Below are 21,366 nucleotides of genomic sequence, written 5' to 3'. Positions count from 1 at the left end.
TTCTCCTAAAACTCATATGTTGAAATACTGAAATGATGGTATTAGGACATGGAGCCTCTGGGAGGTGCTTAATAAGGGTGGAGCCCTCCTGAATGGGATTATCGACTGTATAAAAGAGATTCCTGACAGCTCCCTAGCCCCTTCTGTCATGGGAGACACATTAAAAGGGTGCTGGTTATAAACCAGAAACAACGCTGGCAACTTTATCTTGGATTTCCAAGCCTCCAGACCTGTGAGATACAAATTTCTGCCATTTATAAGCTACTGAGTTTGGGATATTTTGTTAAAATGGTCCTTATGGATCAAGACACATTCAGAAAAAAAAATCACAAAGGAAAACTTAAGTGCTAGGCACATCTCATGTGTACTGCATGAAGACCAGTGGTAATAATTACGATACTGCAACTTTATTTACTCAAAGTGGTCTTCAAGTCACTAAGTGAGTTAACTCAATGAATAAGCTATTCATAATTCTGCGCACCAAACATACAAACTGTGACAGCTTCTAAATGAAAATGACTCATCCTCAAAACTAGAAAAAAATGAATGGAATATTTTATCCAATTATGCTTTCTTAAAGGCAATTCTGAATCTGCAAGTTTACAAAAAATGAAATGAATCAGTCTTGATAAAATATGCAAGGGAGTTTTTAAAATATCACTTTGGACATATTTGACCAAGAACTTGTATTTTTAATAGGTTCTCCAAAAACTATTTCTAATAATTGACTATTTATTTTCCTCCCTATATGGCCTGTCCATAACTATGGTACTGATATGATCCTGGAAACTATTAAACTATTCCATAGGCTGACAATCCTAAAATGAATTACGTTTCTACTGGGAAAATGTCATAATTGGTATGATCTTGATTAGGGACTTAGCATCAAAAGTCAGAGCTGTATCAAACAGTGATCATAAAAACAGGTGAACATTTGTAAAAGAAATTAAAATATCAAAAACGTGTATGAACACACCACATATAATGATTGTACTAAAGGCTTTAATTCATATCTATATGAGCATATGTCACAACCTAATCAACAATTATATCTTTAATTCACCCATATTTATTATATACCAGGCAGTATACTAAATGCTCTAAGAAATGCTAATATGTACAAAACTTCTTCCATTTAAATGAATGAGGTTTAATAGGCAAAATTAAACCTATTCATTCAAATAACTAAATAGTGGGTACCATATATGCGATACAAAATAGACATTGATAGGTATCATTAGTAACTAGAAAAATCAATAAAGGCATTATGGATTAGGGTATTAATCTATAATTAATTACTAGTTATCAACAAATGTAATTCAATGTTTAATGTGTGATACTTGTGATTTTCCTTCTTAAAATGCATGAGGATTAAGAAGAATGATTTGTGTGTCTCCATTTCCTTACAAATATTAATGGCTCCCTTTTCTCAGTAAATGTCCTTGTAGTTTGCCATTATCTTTAATTCCATTGACAATGAGTTAAACTAAAAGCTGAGATCATTATTTTAACTCTCAAAAGCCAATAACATTTTTTACGTACTTGAAAGTCTCATTTAGGATTTCAGAATTGGGAGGAAACATTCATTGAACTAGATCTTCTAATTATGATCCTTCCTTTGCTCTTAATTTTGAGCTCCAACAACTTCCATGCCACAGAATATAAGTGTGAAAGTACATATACCAACAGGCCAGTGAGTTCATTTGCCTGGTAGATGGTAAAAGTGGGGTGTTTTGAATGGATTCTTTGAACATGAATGTACTTTTTTTTCCCACTGCCTCTTAGAGTTCCTTCAGCTAGGTCTCAGTGGTAGATATTAGAAAAATGTTTAAGTTGTTTATACATTTAATAATGTCAATTAAATATGCAAGCTAGACTCCATATAAATTAGGTGTACAAAAAAAATAAAATAAAATAAATTAGGTGTACAGGAATTCACACATCCTGAATGTGTCAGGATCAAACATCACCCCCATTGTGAATTTTAAAATAGTCAGAATTGTTAAATCTTTTACATTGACAAGATCATGTTAATGTCTCCCAACCTAGAACTCTAATATCTTCCAGGCCTGTGTTTTTCAACTTTGTATCTTCAGAGTAGGTTCTCAAGAAATATTTATTTAAAGAAACTGTGAATAATTAGATAAATAAGTGAATCAATAAAGAATAAGCTAATAAAGGAGAGAACAGTAGGCCCCAAAAGGAAAGTGAATGCACAGCAAAGTGCTTGGCTACTTAACATAGGGCTTAATTAGTCTTAGACTACTTAACTATTGTCAGTAATACCTAAATTCTGGATTTCAACATGCCAAGAATTAAAATATGACATGAGAAGCTAATAATCTGCAAGTAACTTTTTTTTTTCCTCAAAATAAATGGTCCATTCTTCCATCAAAGAAGTACTAGAGGTTGTTTTGTTTGTTTTTTGTTTTTACTACCCCATTCACAGTTCCTACAAAAGGGCAGCAGGACACCAAACTGAAAATAAGAGAAATTTCAAGGATGTCTTAATCTTTCTCAACCACCACAACCAGCTCAATGTGAGGCATAAATAACAGTCCATTAAAAGGAAGGGAGAAGACAAGTAGGAAATCTCAGTTAATTAAAAGAACTGAGATACACTAAGTTTTTTGAGAATATGATAGTCATTAGTGTCCACCAAATGTGTCTGAGTCTAAACCTTCCAGACACAAGGAAGAGACTGTACTTCCTAGAGCCTTTTGTGCCTAATTTGGGCCAAGTGATTAGATCTAGTTAATAAATTATGAGAGAAAGTGAAATGTGTCTCTCACAGGTCAAAGCATTTACTACTGCAATGAGAACCTCCAGAGATCTCTTTCTTGCCATGATAAAGGGCAATATTTGTAATGTTAGCTGGCTGAACAGCCTGGACACAGAATGAGACATTAAAGGGAACTCCCAGAATCTTCCACAACAAACATATAACTTGAGTGAGAAATAAATCCGTATTATAAAAGTCACTAAGGGATGCCTGGGTGGCTCAGCAGTTGAGCCTTTGGCTCAGGGCATGATCCTGGAGTCCTAGGATCGAGTCCCACATCGGGCTTCCTGCATGGAGTCTGCTTTTCCCTCTATGTCTGCTCTCTCTCTCTCTCTCTCTCTCTCTCTCTCTGTGTGTGTGTGTGTGTGTGTGTGTCTCGTGAATAAATAAATAAAATCTTTAAAAAAAAAGTCACTAAGGGGATCCCTGGGTGGCGCCTGCCTTTGGCCCAGGACGCGATCCCGGAGACCTGGGATCGAATCCCACATCGGGCTCCCGGTGCATGGAGCCTGCTTCTCCCTCTGCCTGTGTCTCTGCCTCTCTCTCTCTCTCTCTGTGTGACTATCATAAATAAATAAAAATTAAAAAAAAAAAACTTTAAAAAAATGTTTAAGTCACTAAGATTTGCAGGTTATTTGCTATCACATATCCTAGCTTATCTTTATTCATACACTCAGCCACTTTCCTTTCTGTAATAATGCCAGAGCCATTGTATTGTCCATTACATATGAATGTCCATTACATATGAATATATCCTCACATTAATAAATTTTTTTAGAGCAGGGTGATCTTACAAATATATATGGAGTTAAATGTCATCGTGTAAAACAGCTGGAGAAATCATGACAAATCCTAAATTTATTCATTTATATACCACATTCTGAAGGGAAAGTTTCTAAAAAGAAAGCTTATTTCAAGAAAATCTTTTTAAAATATTTGGACTGTGCTATTTTATCAAGAAAATGACTCAATAGAGGAAAATGAAGGAAAATCTTTAAAGCAGCTTGAATATATATAATAAATGTGAATGCTTAACAAATTATTTCCAGATATATTTTGGTTTCCTGTAATAATTTAAGCCAACTCCAATTTCTTCTGAGCCACTGAAGCCAAGAGTTATTAATATATCCTCCCCTCTCCCTTCAAATTGAAATATCCCCATTCAAATATACAGAAAACACTGGAATCTAACTTATTAGAGTATACCTTTGGTCACTCAGAAATCCTTAGCATCTTAATAAATAAAGCCATATTCTATAGGTAAACTTATATCCCCAAGAACTAGACAAAATACTCTGGCTCCTTCTAAATTTGAATATATTTTTTTGTGTGCCAAAGTTCCTTTCTAGATGAGATATCTTTCAGTTAAGATGTGGATACCATTCATTAGCATATCAATAAATACTACCACATTTTCAGTCCAGCACTAAATTTTTTTTTTTTTTTTAATTTTGTTTCTTTTTTAAAAGTATCCCTTACAGAAGGTTGCAGCCTCCACCTGCAGCACGTATTGGCTGCATTAACTGTGTTAACTTCATTACACAGAAATAATGCAAAGAAAATAAGAATAATTTTAAATCTATTACATTTCCCACAAATCATCTAGGGTTTAAAGTTAGACAGAAAAAACAACAACAACAACAACAAAGGTAGAATCCAAATCTAAATCCTTTCTCTGGGGGATCCCTGGATGACTCAGCAGTTTAGCACCTGCCTTTGGCCCAGGGCATGATCTTGGAGACCAGGGATCAAGTCCCACATCGGGCTCCCTGCATGGAGCCTGCTTCTCCCTCTGCCTGTGTCTCTGCCTTCTCTCTCTGTGTCTCTCATGAATAAATAAATAAAATCTTTTTTAAAAATAAAATAAAATAAATCCTATCTCTGCCACCTACTATCGGTATTTTGAGGCAAGTTGCTTATCCTCTCAATGCTTTCTTGTCCTCTTTTACAAATGGGATTAATAACAGCATCACTTTGTTCATAGTATAATAGTTTAGGACTGGATATGATAATACATATGAAGCATTAAGAACAGTCCCTTGGTCCAAATAAGTATTAAAAATACATATTACTATTATTATTGCACTAAAAGGAAAGAATAACTGAATTTTGAATGAATTTTTTTAAATACATTTGCTTGAATTATTTTAGAAGAATATAGAAAATGTGTGTCACTGTTCACACATAAAGCTATAATTTCTTAAGTATTTGTCATTTTTTCACATGTAACTAAAATTACTGAAGAGTCCTAACATTTGTTCCTTATTTTGCTATGAATTAAAGAATGTATTTTACGCATTTTGAATTCATGATTACACTGTGAATTAAAAGGATATTCATTGTTAAATCCAAAAGAAAACAATGAAGTCATAAAATAATGTTTGGTAGGTTTCATATGGAAATGCAAGTGTCAGTATTTATTTCAAAAGTGTGACCTGTAAATCCAATGAACACATACAATATTTTAACCAACTTTCTGTTCTTACAATGATAGCCTTTCCTCAACCATGGCAATGATGTATCCCTGCCATCTAGTGGAAGATCTATAGCACCACAGTTACAGGAACACTGAAAACTGTACAAAAAGCCTCAAATAAAAGAACAAAGTTGCTTTTTTCTGTTCTGACATTTTTATTTTAAATCTTAAAAGTGGATCTGGGAAGAAGAGTAATTTGTAATATTACAGTGAGAATTATTTAAATATATTATAAAAAACATGATTAAGAATATGTTAAAGGCCTAACTTTGGGGAAATCTAATGCCTAGTGTGTATTATTAATATAAATACATCTCTATGAAGGAAAAATGAAAATTTTGTGAAGACAAATGTTTCATACAAGTCATTAGCCATAACTTTCAATGCTGCACCAACTGGAAATCTTTTTTAACATATTCTTGCACTTAAAAATAGCAAGTATGGGGCACCTGGGTGGCTCAGTTTGTTGATCATCTGACTCTTGATTTTGGCTCAAGTCATGATCTCAGGGTCATGAGATTGAGCCCTCCACAAAGGGCATGGGGCCTGCAGAAGATTCTCTCTCCCTCTGCCCCTCCCTCCACCTCCCCCCTAACCTCACCCATGCACAAGTACTCTCTTTCTCTCTCAAAAAAAAAAAAAAAAAAAGCAAAACAAAACAAAAACAAAAAACAAAACGCAACAGGACTTTTCTCTATATACAAATATAAACACAATCAGTTTTTACTATACTGGAAACAAAAAGCCCACTATCATTTATTGTTTTGTAGTTACAGATTTGCCCAAGATTAAGATTTGTCAAAACCTGACCTAACTGCTAGTACTTCAAGCACAATGGTTCTGCTATCACTCAGTGCTGCCTCAGTAATTTAATACTTCTTCACGATACAATTCTCAAAATTGGATGACCTATTTTCATTTGAAATCAAATCATCTAAAATATATAGAGATAAAATATACAAGTAATTTAGTTTTGAGCATTTTTCACACGTATCCATGAATAGGAAGGTAGGTAGGTAGGTAGACAGGTAGATAGATCATTTTTAGGAAACACTGTTAAGTACCAAGAGGCAAAAATATTGCTGAAAAAGTAAACATCTGTGAGAAAGTGAGCAAAGAGAACTCCAAAAGTCAAGCCCACCCCAATATTTGTGAGACTTGAGACTTTCTGGACCTCCTGGGCTGCAGTCCACTCCTCACCTCTTCCCAACCTGGCTTTATCTCTCACTGTGAAAGAGCATCATGCACATGCCTCTAAGACACCAAAGCCCCCAAGTGCAAGCTCAGACCTGACTCCTCTATACACACACTACCTTCACCCTTATCTGAAGGCTCCTGCAGTTTGGACCAGGAATCCAGAATCTTGTTTACCTAGAATGTGTCAAGCTTTGGATGGGTATTTTTTCTTGACCCCAAAGGCTCCTCATCCTGTGTAGATAGGCAACTATAAAAGGACAGGCAGAGTAGGTTCCACCAAGGGATGAATGGATGGTACTAGCCTAAGTGTGGTTTATAAATGGACATTTTTTAGAGTTGCTAGAGGATAGAGCAAGATGGTGTAAAATAATGGTTATGGAAGGATATCCTCATGATCAGCTTTTTTTCTTAGCTTGTACATTTCAGGGTCTTTTTCTAAAGAGAAAATATTAAACTTTCTATGGAAGCAAGGATAATAGGAATTAAGGGCAACTGTCATGGTGTGATAGTATCTGTCATAACACATAAGAGTCTCAAGCGAGGGCAGCCCCAGTGGCTCAGCGATTTAGCACCACCTTCAGCCCAGGGTGTGTGATCCTGGAGACCTGGGATCGAGTCCCACATCGGGCTCCCTGCATGGAGCCTGCTTCTCCCCCTGCCTGTGTCTATGCCTCTCTCTCTGTGACTCTCATGAATAAATAAAGAAAATCTTAAAAAAAAAAAAGAGTATCAAGTGAAAACGAGCCTAACTTGAGACATCAACTAAGGAGACCGATTTTCCCTTCAAATATGAAATATCCATTCTTTAGTCTGTTTTTTTTTGTCAATCTGTTTTCATATTGCAAGAGGCATCAATATCTCAGTTCACATACATAATTATTTTATTAATCCAAGTATTTATGTATACTTACCATGCTGTTCATTTTTGAAGATGATGAACCTGCTCTTTGCTTTCTTAGACTATTTACTTCTTCTACATTTCCATCTTTTGGTTTCAAAACCATTCTGCTACTCCCTGCAGTTCCTTCAGATGAGGATCGCAGTCGCCTTTCTATAAATCTTCCTTCACGATATGGACTGAAGCTACTGGCAAGAACTATTAAAATAGATAAATAAAAATTAATACAAATGCTTAAATGTAGTTTTTTATAAATTTTCCATTGAAAGAAAATGAGAAACTCTTAATGTCATTCAAAAATTCTCTACCATAGAAAATAAATTCTAATTAATAGTGTTAAATTTAGGTAACTTAATCCTGTAATCACTTTGAAGCTCAAAACCTTGATAGTCATCCTTAGCTTCTCCATACCTCACATAAATTACATAAGCAAATTCTGTCCTTATTACCTTCAAATTGTATATAGAATCTGATCACTTCCTACTACCTTCTTTACTAATACCTTGGAACAAACTGCAAATTGCATCAACCCTAACTTGAGTTACTCTAATACTTAACAGTCTCCTGCTTTTGCCTATTCTCACCTGCTTCTCTCAAAAAAAAAAAAAAATCAAACAAAAACAAAATAAACAAAAACCCACAGCTACTTTCCACATGGTAACCAGAATGATACAGGAAGACAATAAGTGGCATTGGTCATGATCATTCTTCTAGTCATAAAGTTGATATTTTCCCAATAGCTCATCAGTTTCCTTATGATATGACCTTACTCTGTTCCCTCATTAAGGGTCTCCCTATGTTCACCTGTCCACCTAACTTCACCTTGTGCTGAATTCTTCTTCACTCGGCTGATTCTACAAAGGATCTCTTGCCATTGCTAATATACGTGCAGGCACACTGCAGTCCCAGGGCCTTTACCCCACAGTCTTTATAGTTATACTTCTCTTAAATATTCGTATATCTTGCTCCCTAATCACCTTCAACTCTTTGCTAATATGTTACCTTGATTAATACCCTGGTCATCATGCTTAAAAGGTCTTTATGAGACCCGAGGCCAAACTACAATGAACTATCAAAAAGTGAAATGAAGAAAACAATCCCACTTATAATATCATCAAAAAGGATAAAATACTTAGAAATAAATTTAACCAAGGAAGTGAAAGATTACTACACTGAAAACCATAAGACACTAATTAAGGGAGTTGAAGAAGGCATAAATAAATGCGTTGATAGATTGGAAGAATTAATATTGTTAAAATGTCCATACTAACAATATAATCCCTATCAAAATTATATGGTGTTTTTCACAGAAATACAAAAAACAATTCCACAAAAGAACCACAAAAGACCCCAAATAGCCAAAGCAATCTTGACAAAGAACAAAACTGGAAGTGTCACATTTCCTGATTTCAAACTATAGTACAAAGCTATAGTAATCAAATAGTATGGCATTGGCATAAACACAGACACATGGATCAATGGTACAGAATAAAGGGCCCAGAAATAAAACCATCATATGTGAGCAATTAATTTTTGACAAAGAGTCCAAGCATATACAATGCAGAAAGGATAGGCCCATCTTATAGCATACAAAAAACCATCTCAAAGGACTGAAAGTGAAAAATCATACAAAAAAGAATAGGGGTAATAAGCTCCTTGACATTAGTCTTGGCATTGACTTTTTGGATTTCGTAACAAAAGCAAAACCAATATAAGCAAAAATAAACAAATGTGACTATTTCTAAGTGAAAAGCTTCTGTAAAAAAAAGTAAACAATCACCAATGAAAAGGCAAACTATGGGATAGGAGAAAATATTTTAAAATAACATAACTTATAAGGGGTTAATATCCAAAATATATAAGGAACTCATACAACTCAATAGAAAATAATAATGAACCGATATAAAATTCACAAAAAGCCTAAATAGACATTTTTCCCCCAAAAGATAAAAAATAGCCAATCAGTACATGAAAAGGTGCTCAACATCACTAATCATCAGGGAAATCTAAATCAAAACCACAAGAGATATCACATCACACCAGTTGGGATGGCTATTAGTAAAAAGTCAAAAGATAACAAGTGTTGTCAAGACTGTGAAGAAAAAGAAACCTTTATACACTGATAGTGGGAATGTAAACTGGTACAGACACTATGGTAAAAAGTATGCAGTTTCTTCAAGAAATCAAAAATAAAGTTACCATATGATCTAGGAACTCCATTTCTGGAAATGCATCCAAAGGAAAAGAAAACATCATCTCAAAGAGATATCTGTACCCCAATGTTTACAATAGCATTATCCATAATAGCTAAGGTATGGAACAATCTAAGTGTCCATCAATAATGAATAGATAAAGAGCTCAACTTCATATTATTATTTTTTCTATTGTTTTTATTTTTATTTATCTACTTTTTTGTTTTTTATTATGTATATTTTTTATTGGAGTTCCATTTGCCAACATACATTATACCACTCAATGCCCATCCTGTCAAGTGCCTCCATCAGTGCTTGTCACCCAGTCACCCCATCCCCCAGCCCACCACCCCTTCCACTACCCCTTGTTTGTTTCTCAGAGTTAGGAGTCTCTCAAGTTTTGTCACACTCTCTGATTTGTCCCACGCATTTTCTCTCCTTTCCCCTATAATCTCTTTCACTATTTTTTATATTCCCCGTATGAGTGAAACCATATAATAATGATTGTCCATATAATAAAATATAATGATTGTCCTTCTCCGATTGACTTACTTCACTCAGCATAATACCCTCCAGCTCCAACCACGTTGAAGCAAATAATGGGTATTTGTCCTTTCTAATGGCTAATATTCCACAGTATATATGTACGTATGTAAGTATATATACACATATATTATACATACTTACATACATATATATACATATATATACACACATATACATACACACATATACATACCACACCTTCTTTATCTATTCATCTTTCAATGGACACCGAGGCTCCTTCCACAGTTTGGCTATTGTGGACATTGTTGCTTTAAACATTGGGGTGCAGGTGTTTCAGCTTTTCCTGGATCTGTATCTTTGGGGTAAATCCCCAGTAGTGTAATTGCTGGGTAGTAGGGTAGCTCTATTTTTAACTCTTTGAGGAATGTTCACACAGCTTTCCAGAGTGGCTGTACCAATTCACATTCCCACCAACAGTGCAAGAGGGTTCCACTTTCTCCACATCCTCTCCAGAATTTCTTGTTTCCTGTTAATTTTCACCATTCTCACAGGTGTGAAGTGGTATCTCATTGGGATTTTGATTTGTATTTCCCTGATGGCAAGTGATGCAGACCATTTTCTCATGTGCTTGTTGGCCATGTATACGTCTTTTTCGGTGAAATTTCTGTTCATGACTTTTGCCCATTTCATGAGTGGATTGTTTATTTCATGGGTGTTGAGTTCAATAAGTTTTTTATAGATCTTGGATACTAGCATTTATCTGATATGTCATTTGCAAGTATCTTCTCCCATTCTGTTGGTTGTCTTTAGTTTTGTTGACTGTTTCTTTTGCTGTGCAGAAGCTTTTTATCCTGATTAAGTATCAATAGTTCATTTTTGTTTTTGTTTCCCTTGCCTTCATAGATGTATCTTGACACAGCTTTGTAGTACAACTTGAAATTCAGCATTGTGATGTCCCCAGCTCTGGTTTTCTTTTTCAATATTCCCCTGGGTATTCGGGGTCTTTTCTGATTCCACACAAATCTTAAGATGATTTGTTCCAACTCTCTGAAGAAAGTCCATGGTATTTTGATAGTTAATGCATTAATGTATAAACTGCCTTGGGTAGCATTGACATTTTCATGATATTAATTCTTCCAATCAATGAGCATGGAATATTTTTCAATCTCTTTGTGTCTCCCTCAATTTCTTTCAGAAGTGTTCTATATTTTTTAGAGTATAGATCCTTTACCTCTTCGGTTAGGTTTATTCCTGGGTATCTTATGGGTTTGGGTGCAATTGTAAATGGGATTGATTCCTTAATCTCTCTTTCTTCAGTCTCACTGTTAGTGTATAGAAATGCTACTAATTTCTGGGCATTGATTTTGTATCCTGTGACATTGCTGAATTGCTATATGAGTTCTCTATCTTGGAATAGAGTCCTTTGGGTTTTCTGTATAGAGTATCATGTCATCTGCAAAGAGGAAGAGTTTGGCTTCTTCTTCTTTTCTTTCTTTTTGTTGCCTGATTGCTGAGGCTAGGGCTTCTAGTACTATGTTGAATAACAGTGGTGAGAGTGGACATCCCTGTCATTTTCCTGATCCTAGGGGAAAAGGCTCTCAGTTTTCCCCACTGTGAATGATATTTGCTGTAGACTTTTTATAGATGACTTCTAGGTTGCTGAGGAATGTTTTCTCTATCCCTACACTCTGAAGTGTTTTAATCAGGAATGGATACTGTATTTTGTCAAATGGTTTCTCTGCATCTATTGAAAGGATCATATCATTCTTGTTTTTTCTCTTGTTGATGTGATCACATTGATTGTTTTACCAATGTTGAACCACCCTTGCATCCCGGGGATAAATACCACTTAGTCATGGTGAATAATCTTCTTAATGTACTCTTAGATCCTATTGGCTAATATCATGTTGAGAATTTTTGCATCTGTGTTCATCAGGGATATTGGTCTATAATTCTCCTTTGGTGAGGTCTTTGTCTGGTTTTGGAATCAAGGTAATTCTGGCCTCATAAAACGAGTTTGGAAGTATTTCGTCCCTTTCTACCCTTCGGAACTGAAATAATACCTATTATTTCTTCCTTAAACGTTTGATAGAATTCCCCTGGGAAGCCATCTGGCCCTGGACTTTTGTGTCTTGGGAGGTTTTTGATGACTGCTTCAATTTCCTCCCTGGTTGTGGCCTGTTCAGCTTTTCTATTTCTTCCTGTTCCAGTTTTGGTAATTTGTGGTTTTCCAGAAATGCATCCATTTCTTCTAGATTGCCTAATTTGTTGGCAGATAGCTGCTCATAATACACTTTTAAATCGTTTTATTCCCTTGGTATTGGTTGTGATCCCTCCTCTTTCATTCACAATTTTAGTAATTTGAGTCTTTTCTGTTTTCTTTTTAATAAGGCTGACTGGGTGTTTATCTATCTTATTAATTCTTTCAAAGAACCAGCTCCTGGTTTTGTTGATCTGTTCTACAGTTCTTCTGGTCTCTATTTCATTGAGTTCTGCTCGAATCTTTATTATCTTTCTTTTTCTGCTTGGTGTAGGTTTTATTTGCTGTTCTTTCTCCAATTCCTTTAGATGTGAGGTTAGCTTGTGTATTTGAGTTTTTCCAATTTTTTGAGGGAGGCTTGTATTGCAATGCATTTCTCTCCTAGGACCGCTTTTGCTCTATCCCAAAGATTTTGAACGGTTATATCTTCATTTTCATTAGTTTCCATGAATCTTCTAAATTCTTCTCTAATTTCCTGGTTGACCCATTCATCTTTTAGTAGGATGGTCATTAGCCTCCACATGTTTGAGTTTCTTCCAAATTTCTTCTTGTGATTGAGGTCTAGTTTCAAAACATTGTGGTCTGAAAATATGTAGGGGACAACCCCAATATTTTGGTATCAGTTGAGACCTGATTTGTGACCCAGTAAGCTCTATTCTGGAGAAAGTTCCATGTGCACTTAGAAGAATGTGTATTCAGTTGCATTTGGATGGAAAGTTCTGTATGCATCTGTGAAATCCATCTGGTCCAGAGTATCATTTATGGTCCTTGTTTCTTTGGTGATGCTCAGCTTAGAAAACCTGTCGTTTACAGAAAGTGCAGTGTTGAAGTCTCCCAGTATTAGTGTATTATTATTTAAGTATGTCTTTACTTTGGTTATTAATGGATTGATATACTTGGCAGCTCCCACATTAGGGGCATAAATATTCATGATTGTTAGGTCTTCTTGTTGGATAGACCCTTTAAGTATGCTACAGTGTCCCTCTTCATCTCTTACTACAGTCTTTGGGATAACGGGATAAATTTTACTTTATCTGATATGAGGATTGCTACCTCAGCTTTCTTTTGAAGACTATTTGAATGGTAAATGGTCTACCAACCTTTCATTTTCAGGCGAGAGGTGTCCTTAGGTCTCAAATGAGTCTGGGAGACAGCATATGGATGGGTCTTGCTTTTTATCCAGTCTGAAACCCTGCATCATTTGATGAGATCATTTAGCCCATTCACATTCAAAGTAACTATGGAAAGATATGAATTTACTGTCATCGTAATACGTATTCAGTCCCTGCTTTTGTGGATTGTTTCTTTGGGCTCCCTCTTTCTTTTACAGGGTCCCCCATAATATTTCTTGCAGAACTGGTTTGGTGGTCGCATATTCTTTCAGTTTCTGCCTATCCTGGAAGGTGTTTCTCTCTCCTTCTGTTCTGAATGACAGTGTTGCTGGATAAAGTATTCTTGGCTGTATATTCTTCTCATTTAGTACCCTGAATATATCATGCCTGCCCTTTCTGGCCTGCCAGTCTCTGTGGAGAGGTCTCCTGTGAATCTAATATTTCCCCATGTAAGTTAGGAATCTCTTGTCTCTCACTGCTTTAAGGATTTTCTCTTTGTCTTTGGAATTTGCAGGTTTCACTATTAAACATTGAGGTATTGAACGTTTTTTATTGATTTTGAGGGGGGACCTCTCTATCTCCTGGATCTGAATGCCTGTTTCCCTCCCCAAATTAGGGAAGTTCTCAGCTATGATTTGTTCAAATATGCTTTCTGACCCTCTGTCCCTCTCGGCACTCTCTAGAATGCCAATTATACATAGATTTTTCCTTCTCAGGCTATCATTTAATTTCTGAAGCCTTTCCTCGTGGTCTTTTGTTTTCCTTTTTTCCTCAGTTTCCTTCCTTGCCATCAACTTGTCTTCTATGTCGCTCACTCTCTTCCACCTCATTAACCCTCATTGTTAGGACATCCAGTTTGGATTGCATCTCATTTAGTTGATTATGAATTTCGGCCTGATTAGATATAAATTCTGCAGTCATGAAGTCCTTTGAATCCTTTATGCTTTTTCCAGAGCCACCAGTAGCTTTATAATTGTTCTTATGAATTGGCTTTCTAACATTGAATTATAATCCATATTCTGTAACTGTGGCAGAGAGTACTATTTCTGATTCTTTTGTGGTGAGTTCTTCCTTCTAGTAATTTTGCTCAGTGCAGAGTGGCTGTATGAGTGGGCTGAGTCAAGAATATCAACCATGACCTAAGTAAATTTCACCCTAGATGATTCTGATGAGGTCAGAAACCAGAAAATTAAAACAAAAATCAGAACAAAATAAAACAACAGGATCACTAAAATGAAAAACAAATTTTAAAACAAAGTAGTAAAAAATTAAAAGCCAGGAATCCCAAAGAAGAAGAAAAGGAAAATGAAAAAAAGAGTAAAAAAAGAAAAAAAGTAAAGAAAAAAGAAGAAAATAAAGGGGTGGAACTGGGAGATGGTGGTGGTGAAAAAGTTGTAGTGGAGGGAGAATGTAGTCTACCTGAGGGGTCCTAGAGAGCGATCCTCATGCTTCTGAGTCTATTAAGTTTTGTATGTTAGAAGATGCTCAGTCCCAAATTTATATAAACCAGAAATACTTGTAAAGAGCCCCACCATTGACCACCAAAACATAAATGAGATAAAAGAGAGGGGCAGAATGAGAATGAAGACAGAATATAATCTCATGGAATGAACCAGTATGGAATACCACTTGGTTCTGGGTGCATGCTGGTCATTTTAGAAGGTATTAACTTCCACTATTGTAGAACAAAATGAGGCAGAGAAAACAAGAAACACAAAACAAAACAAAACAACCCATATCTCATGTATCTCCCAAAAATTAAATTGAGTATGTTGGAGGGAATCTAGAAGTGGAAAATATAAGACGTGTAATTGTAGAAATATAAAATATGAAATATGAAAGCCAAAAAGGAGGAAATTTTAAAATGAAGCAGTGGTAAAATATTGTAGTTAAGGTGGAGAAAGAGAAAAAATATTGGAAATTTTTAGTCTAATTTAAAATAAGTTGTACCGGAAAAAGGGAAAAAGGGGGGGAGGGGTACCCTCTGGTTCTATATACTGTAAATCCCTTGACTTCCCCTGGAGCTTTCCAGCGCTGCTGGGTCAAGAACTTGCTCTTTGCCTGTTCTTCCAGTTGGTCTTCTGGGGAAGGGGCCTGCTGTGCTGATTCTCAGGTGTGTGCACCTGGGGGAGCTGCCCTGCCCCCTGCCAGGTGGATGGCTCAGTGGGAACTGTTGACCCCATGAGGCTCCTGTTCCCTGGCGCCCCGCCCCTCACAGACACAGAGTGACACAAGGAGGAACAACACTGGTGGCGGCCAGGACTCTAGCCCTGGAGTCAGCTCCCCCAATAACCACCTGCAGCTCCCAGTCCGCACTGGCCTAGATGCTCCTGGGGCGGGAGGGGGTGGGGCTAAACTGCACACCTTGGGGGCACCCGGCGGCAGGAGAGTCCTCGCTGTCCTGGGCCCTCCCCGCCTCCACCTGTCCTGGGGGAGCTCAGGATCCCGGCTGTGTCCCCCGGCGCCCTGGGGTCTGGGGCCTGCACTGCTGCAATCGCGCTCCCGGCCCGCGGCTCCCGAAGGCAGCAGGGCGCAGCCCCCTCCGCCCGGAGCCCCCGCCTGACCCCCGGCTTCTCCCCGAGGCCCCGCCGGGCGCTCCAGCCCTTTCCCGAGCTCGGCCGCGGGGTGTGGGGCGCTCTCCCCCGGGCGCAGCTCCCCTGTTAGTGACCCCGGGAGCCGGAGGCCCCACCGCCCCTCCTGCGATCCTGCTCAAGTTCGAGTTCCCGGCTGAGCGCCGTTCCGTCCGGGAAGAATCCAGTGCAGATTTTTAAGGTTCCTGCTTCTCTGGGGCTGGGCTTTCCTGTCCGGAGGCTCTCACCACCTGGCCTTAGCCTGGCTCCTCGCAGGGCCCCTCCCCACTGGATTCTTTTTTTATTTTATTTTTTTCTGCCTACCTACCTTCCTAGATGCAAAAATCCTTCTCTCTGTAGTGTTCCAGCTGTTCTCTCTTTAAATCTCAGGTCGGATTCGTAGGTGTTCAGGATGATTTTAAAGTTATCTAGGTTAAGTTGGTGGGACCAGGTAAGTTGAAGATCCCTATTGCTCTGTCTTCTTGCCCCACCTCTCTCATATTATTATTTTTGATATGACTATCCACCTCAGGCATTGAGACATGTATTAAATACTAGCTTACACAACCTCCATAATAAATTCAGTGTTATGGAATTTAGTGTACATAGCAACTCTCACATAAAATACATTTACTTAACTTGTTTTAAAATACTGAATTTCCAAATTATAAAATCCTTATGAATGGTATAAGAACCTCTCCACATAATGAAGGAAGGATACTACTGTCTTTTCCTTGTTGACATTATCAGCTTATTTGCCTATCCCTCTCTATTTCACAAGTTGTAGGTAACATGAATAAAGAGCTATTGTCCTAATAACAGGCAACACCTTATGAAATTCATCAAAATGACTTTAATGTGTTAAATGGCTCACAAATAGGATTTTAGTCAACAGATTAACAGCAAGATATTCTCATAGATATAAATATATAACGTATTCAATTTGATATTGAGGCAAATGATTTTTTCTAAATAAGAACTAGATATAATCAGGGTAAGTACATTTCTATCCTTTTATTGGTGCTATTTCTTTTAAAAACTGCCTAAATTCCAACTTGAGATCCACTATTTGCTGAGTATGATTTCATAAAGTTATTTAACTTAATCCTCAAATATTAATAACTGTATATAAAATTTTGGTTAAGATTAAATGACACTTACCTTGATGAACACTAAGTAAGGTAAGGAATTGATGAATCATTATATTGTATACCTGAAACTAATATAACATTGTATGTTAAGTACACTGGAATTAAAATTTTTAAAAATAGATTTGAGAGGCAAGATGACAGAAGAGTAGGGATCTTCATTTCACCTAGTCCCCCAAATTTAGTTGGATAACTTTCAAACCATCCTGAACATCTATGAATTCAACCTGAGATGTAAAGAGAGAATAGCTGAGAATGCTACAGAGAGAAAAGTGATTGCTTCTGACAAGGTAGGAAGGCAGAGAAGAGGAAGGGAGGGGATATATTGGAAGATAAACTTTGGGGGATGGAGCCTTGGAAAGCCACTGCAGGAAAGCAGCACAGCCGTGCAATCCAGAACTTTAGAAATCTGTGCCTGCAATTGTCTTCCCTGACTGAAAAGCGCTTAGGGGGGAAACTGAGCAGGATCACAGGAGGGGCAGTGAAGTCTCAATATTCCTGGAGAAGCAGAATAGGGGTGCCAGGGAGAAAGCTCACAGCTTTCTTTCTTTTTCAACTGTGGTTGGATGGCGGAAAGCAGCACCCCTCCTGGGGCACCTGGGAGAGGCGGGTGGGATACGCAGGCTAGCAGCTGAGTTCTCTGTACCCAAGAGCCCATAAGAGGACAGAAGCAGGCAATCCTCCCTTCCTTCACGGACAGGCAGAACGGGGAGGGATCAAACCGGTGAAACCTCTCCTACTGCCAGGTGCACTTCAATCTGTACAAATCAGTGCCCTCACATCCACCTGCAGGAGAATCTAAGCCAGTGTGCACTGAGACTGCAGTGCCATAGACACAGGGAGCTCTTCACTCCAGGGCAGCAGATCTGACCCCTGTCATTTTTCCTTTTTCTCCTTTCACTTGAAAGAGGCCCAGCCTCTATGGAACAAAGGCCTCAAAGTACAAACAGCTTTACATGGAGCCCTGCCACCTGGCAAGGGGCAGGGCATCTCTGCCCAGGCACAGACACCTGAGAATCAGCGAAACAAGCCCCTCCCCCAGAAGATCATCTGGAAGAACAGGGGAACAGCAAGTTTACTGACCAAGCAGCACTGGAAAGATCCAGGACTGAGGGAAAATAGTACATAGAACTCAAGGTTTTTTCCTAATGATTCATTTATCTTTCAGGTTAAAATTTTCCAATATTTTTTCTCTTTTCCTGCCTTAACTACAATATTTTATCAACTCCTCATTTTTAAGTGTTTTCCTTTTTGACAGTCATATTTTTATAATTACATGTCTTAGATATATTCTTCATTTTTGGATTCCTTTCAATGAATTCAATTTAATTTTTGTAGATATGTAAGTTATAGTGGGGTTTTTTGACTTGTTTTGTTTTATAAATGTGGAAGTTAGTACTTTCCAACATACAGACCGAAATACACTCAGAACCAATGGAGCAAAGTATTGGTCCATTATGTGAAACTATATTCTCTTCTCCTTCCCACTCTGCCCCACTCTTTTATCTTGTTTCTGTCTTTGTGGTTGCTGTTGTGTCTCTCTATAAGTTTTGCTGGTTTATATAAATTTGGAATTTAGTATCTCATAACATACAGAACAAAATACACTCAGAACCAAGGGGATCACCTTTGAGGTCCATTCTGTGAGACTATTTTAATTTTGCCCACGTCTTCTCCCCACCTTTTTGTTTTTTTAATTTTTACTATTTTTTTGGTTTTGTTTTTCACTTTCATGGTCTTTTTGTTTTGTTTTCTTTTTCTTTTATTTTCTGGTCCCTATCTCTTTGGAATTTTCTAGGATGTATTTTACTTGGGTTGTAGTTGATAGTTTTGACTTTGTTCACTCATATAGCCATTCTGCACTGGACAAAATGACTAAAAGGAAGAATTCACCACAAAAGAAAGAACTGGAAGAAATACTCCCTGCCACAGACATAACTGATAGGGATTTAAGTAGCACATCAGAGATACAACTCAGAGGTACAATTATAAAATTACTGGTGGCTCTGGTGAAAAAAGCATAAAGGTCTCTAGAGATTCTCTTACTGTAGAATTGAGATCTAATCAGGCTGAAATTAAAAATACTTTAACTGAGATGCAGGCTAAACCGGATGCTCTAACTGCTAGGGTTAATGAGGTAGAAGAGTGAGTGAGTGACATAGAAGACATGTTGATGGAAAGGAATGAAACTGAGGAAAAAAAGAGAAAAACAATTAAGAACCCATGAGGAGAGGATTCAGGAAATAAATGACAGTTTGAAAAGAAATAATATTCATCTTATTGGGATTCCAGAGGATGGAATCCCAGAGAGAGAGAGGAACACAGTATATTTGAACAAATAATAGCTGAGAACTTCCCTAATCTGGTGAAGGAAACAGGCATACATATCCAAAAGATAGATGGTGCCCCCAAAAAAATCAACAAAGACTGATCAACACCCTAACATATAATAGTGAGGTTTGCAATTCAGAGATAAAGAGAAAATCCTAAAAGCAGCTTGAGACAATAACATATGAGGAGAAATAACAGATTCACAGCAGACCTATCCACAGAGACCTGGCAGGCCAGAATGGGCTGGCATAATATATTTAGAGTACTAAACAAGAAAAACATGCAGCCAAGAATACTTTATCCAGCAAGGCTGTCATTTAGAATAGGAGATAAAGAGTTTCCAGGATAGACAGATACTGAAAGAATATGTGACCACCAAACCAGCTCTGCAAGGAATATTAAGAGGAACCCTATAAGCAAAGGAAGGAGCCCAAAGAAATAACCCACAGAAACAGGGACTGTATAGGTAATACTATGACATTAAACTCATATCTTTCAATTGTTACTCTGAATGTGAATGGGCTAAATGATCCAGTCAAAAGACACAGAGTATCGGAATAGATAAAAAAAAAAAAAAAAAAAAAAAAGGAAGAACCTACAAGGATGCCTGGATAGCTCAGTGGTAGAGCATCTGCCTTTGGCTCAGGTCCTGATCCTGGGGTCCTGAGATCAAGTACCACATCATGTTCTCCACAGGGAGCCTACTTCTCCCTCTGACTATGTCTCTGCCACTCTCTGTATCTCTTATGAATAAATAAAAAAACAAGACCCATCTATAAGCTGTCTACAAAAGATTTATTTTAGACTTAAGGACACCTCCAGACTGAAAATGAGAGAGTGGAGAACCATTTACCATGCAAATGAGCCTCAAAAGAAAGTTGGGGTAGCAATCCTCATATCAGATAAATAAGATTTTAAACCAAAGACTGCAATGAGATGAGGAGGGACACTATACCATATTTAAAGGATCTGTCCAACAAGAAGACCTAACAATTATGAATATTTATGCCCCTCATGTGGGAGCAGCCAAGTATATCAATCAATTAATAACCAAAGTAAAGAGATACATAGATAGTAATACATTAATAGTAGGAGACTTCAACATGGCCCTCTTGGCAAAAGAAACAAGGGCCTTGAATGATACACTGGACAAAATGGATTTCAGAGATATATACAGAATATTCCATCCTAATGCAACTGAATACACATTCTTCTCAAGTGCACATGGAACTTTCTACAGAATAGACCACATACTGGGTCACAAATCAGGTCTCAAAGGATAACAAAAAATTGGGATTATCCCCTGCATATTTTCAGACCACAACACTTTGAAACTAGAACTCAATCACAAGAAGAAATTTGGAAGAAATTCAAACACTTAGAGGTTAAAGAGTATCCTATTAAAAGATGAATATGAATGGCTAAACCAGGAAATTAGAGAAGAATTTAAAAAGATTTATAAAAACTAATGAAAATGAAAGTACAACCATTCAAAATCTTTGGGAAACAGCAAAAGCAGTCCTAAGAAGGAAGTACATCTCAATACAAGCCTCTCAAAAAATTGAAAAAATCTCAAATACACCAGCTAACCTTGCACCTAGAGGAACTAGAGGAAGAAGAGCAAATAAAGCCTAAACCAAGCAGGAGAAGAGAGAAAATAAAGATTTGAGCAGAACTCAATGAAATAGAGACCAGAAGATCTGTAGATCACTGAAACCAGGAGCTAGTTCTTCAAAAGAATTAGTAAGATAGATAAACCCCTAGCAAGAGTTATTAAAAAAGAAAAAAGACTCAAATTATAAAATCATCAATGAAAGGAGATAGATATAACAACCAATATCAAGGAAATACTAATGATTTTTAAAATGTATTCTGAGCAACTATATGCCAACA

The 21,366-nt window shown here is 37.2% G+C and overlaps 1 protein-coding gene across 6 annotated transcripts in view; it reads right to left on the bottom strand.

The window, feature by feature from the left end:
• The window catches only part of CCSER1 (coiled-coil serine rich protein 1), a 1,367,203-nt gene that overhangs the window by 1,194,324 nt on the left and 151,513 nt on the right, over window positions 1–21,366 (bottom strand). For all 6 annotated transcript variants that reach the window (XM_072810584.1, XM_072810583.1, XM_072810587.1 and 3 more), the window contains one exon: window positions 7,367–7,551. In XM_072810584.1, coding sequence (XP_072666685.1) covers window positions 7,367–7,551 — 185 coding nt within the window. The remainder of the gene's footprint in view (window positions 1–7,366; window positions 7,552–21,366) is intronic.

Source organism: Canis lupus, chromosome 33 (genome assembly GCF_048164855.1).
Source record: "Canis lupus baileyi chromosome 33, mCanLup2.hap1, whole genome shotgun sequence".
Taxonomy (NCBI): domain Eukaryota; kingdom Metazoa; phylum Chordata; class Mammalia; order Carnivora; family Canidae; genus Canis; species Canis lupus.
The sequence above is the reverse complement of the archived record's forward strand: the minus strand, read 5'-3'. Positions and strand labels throughout refer to the sequence as shown.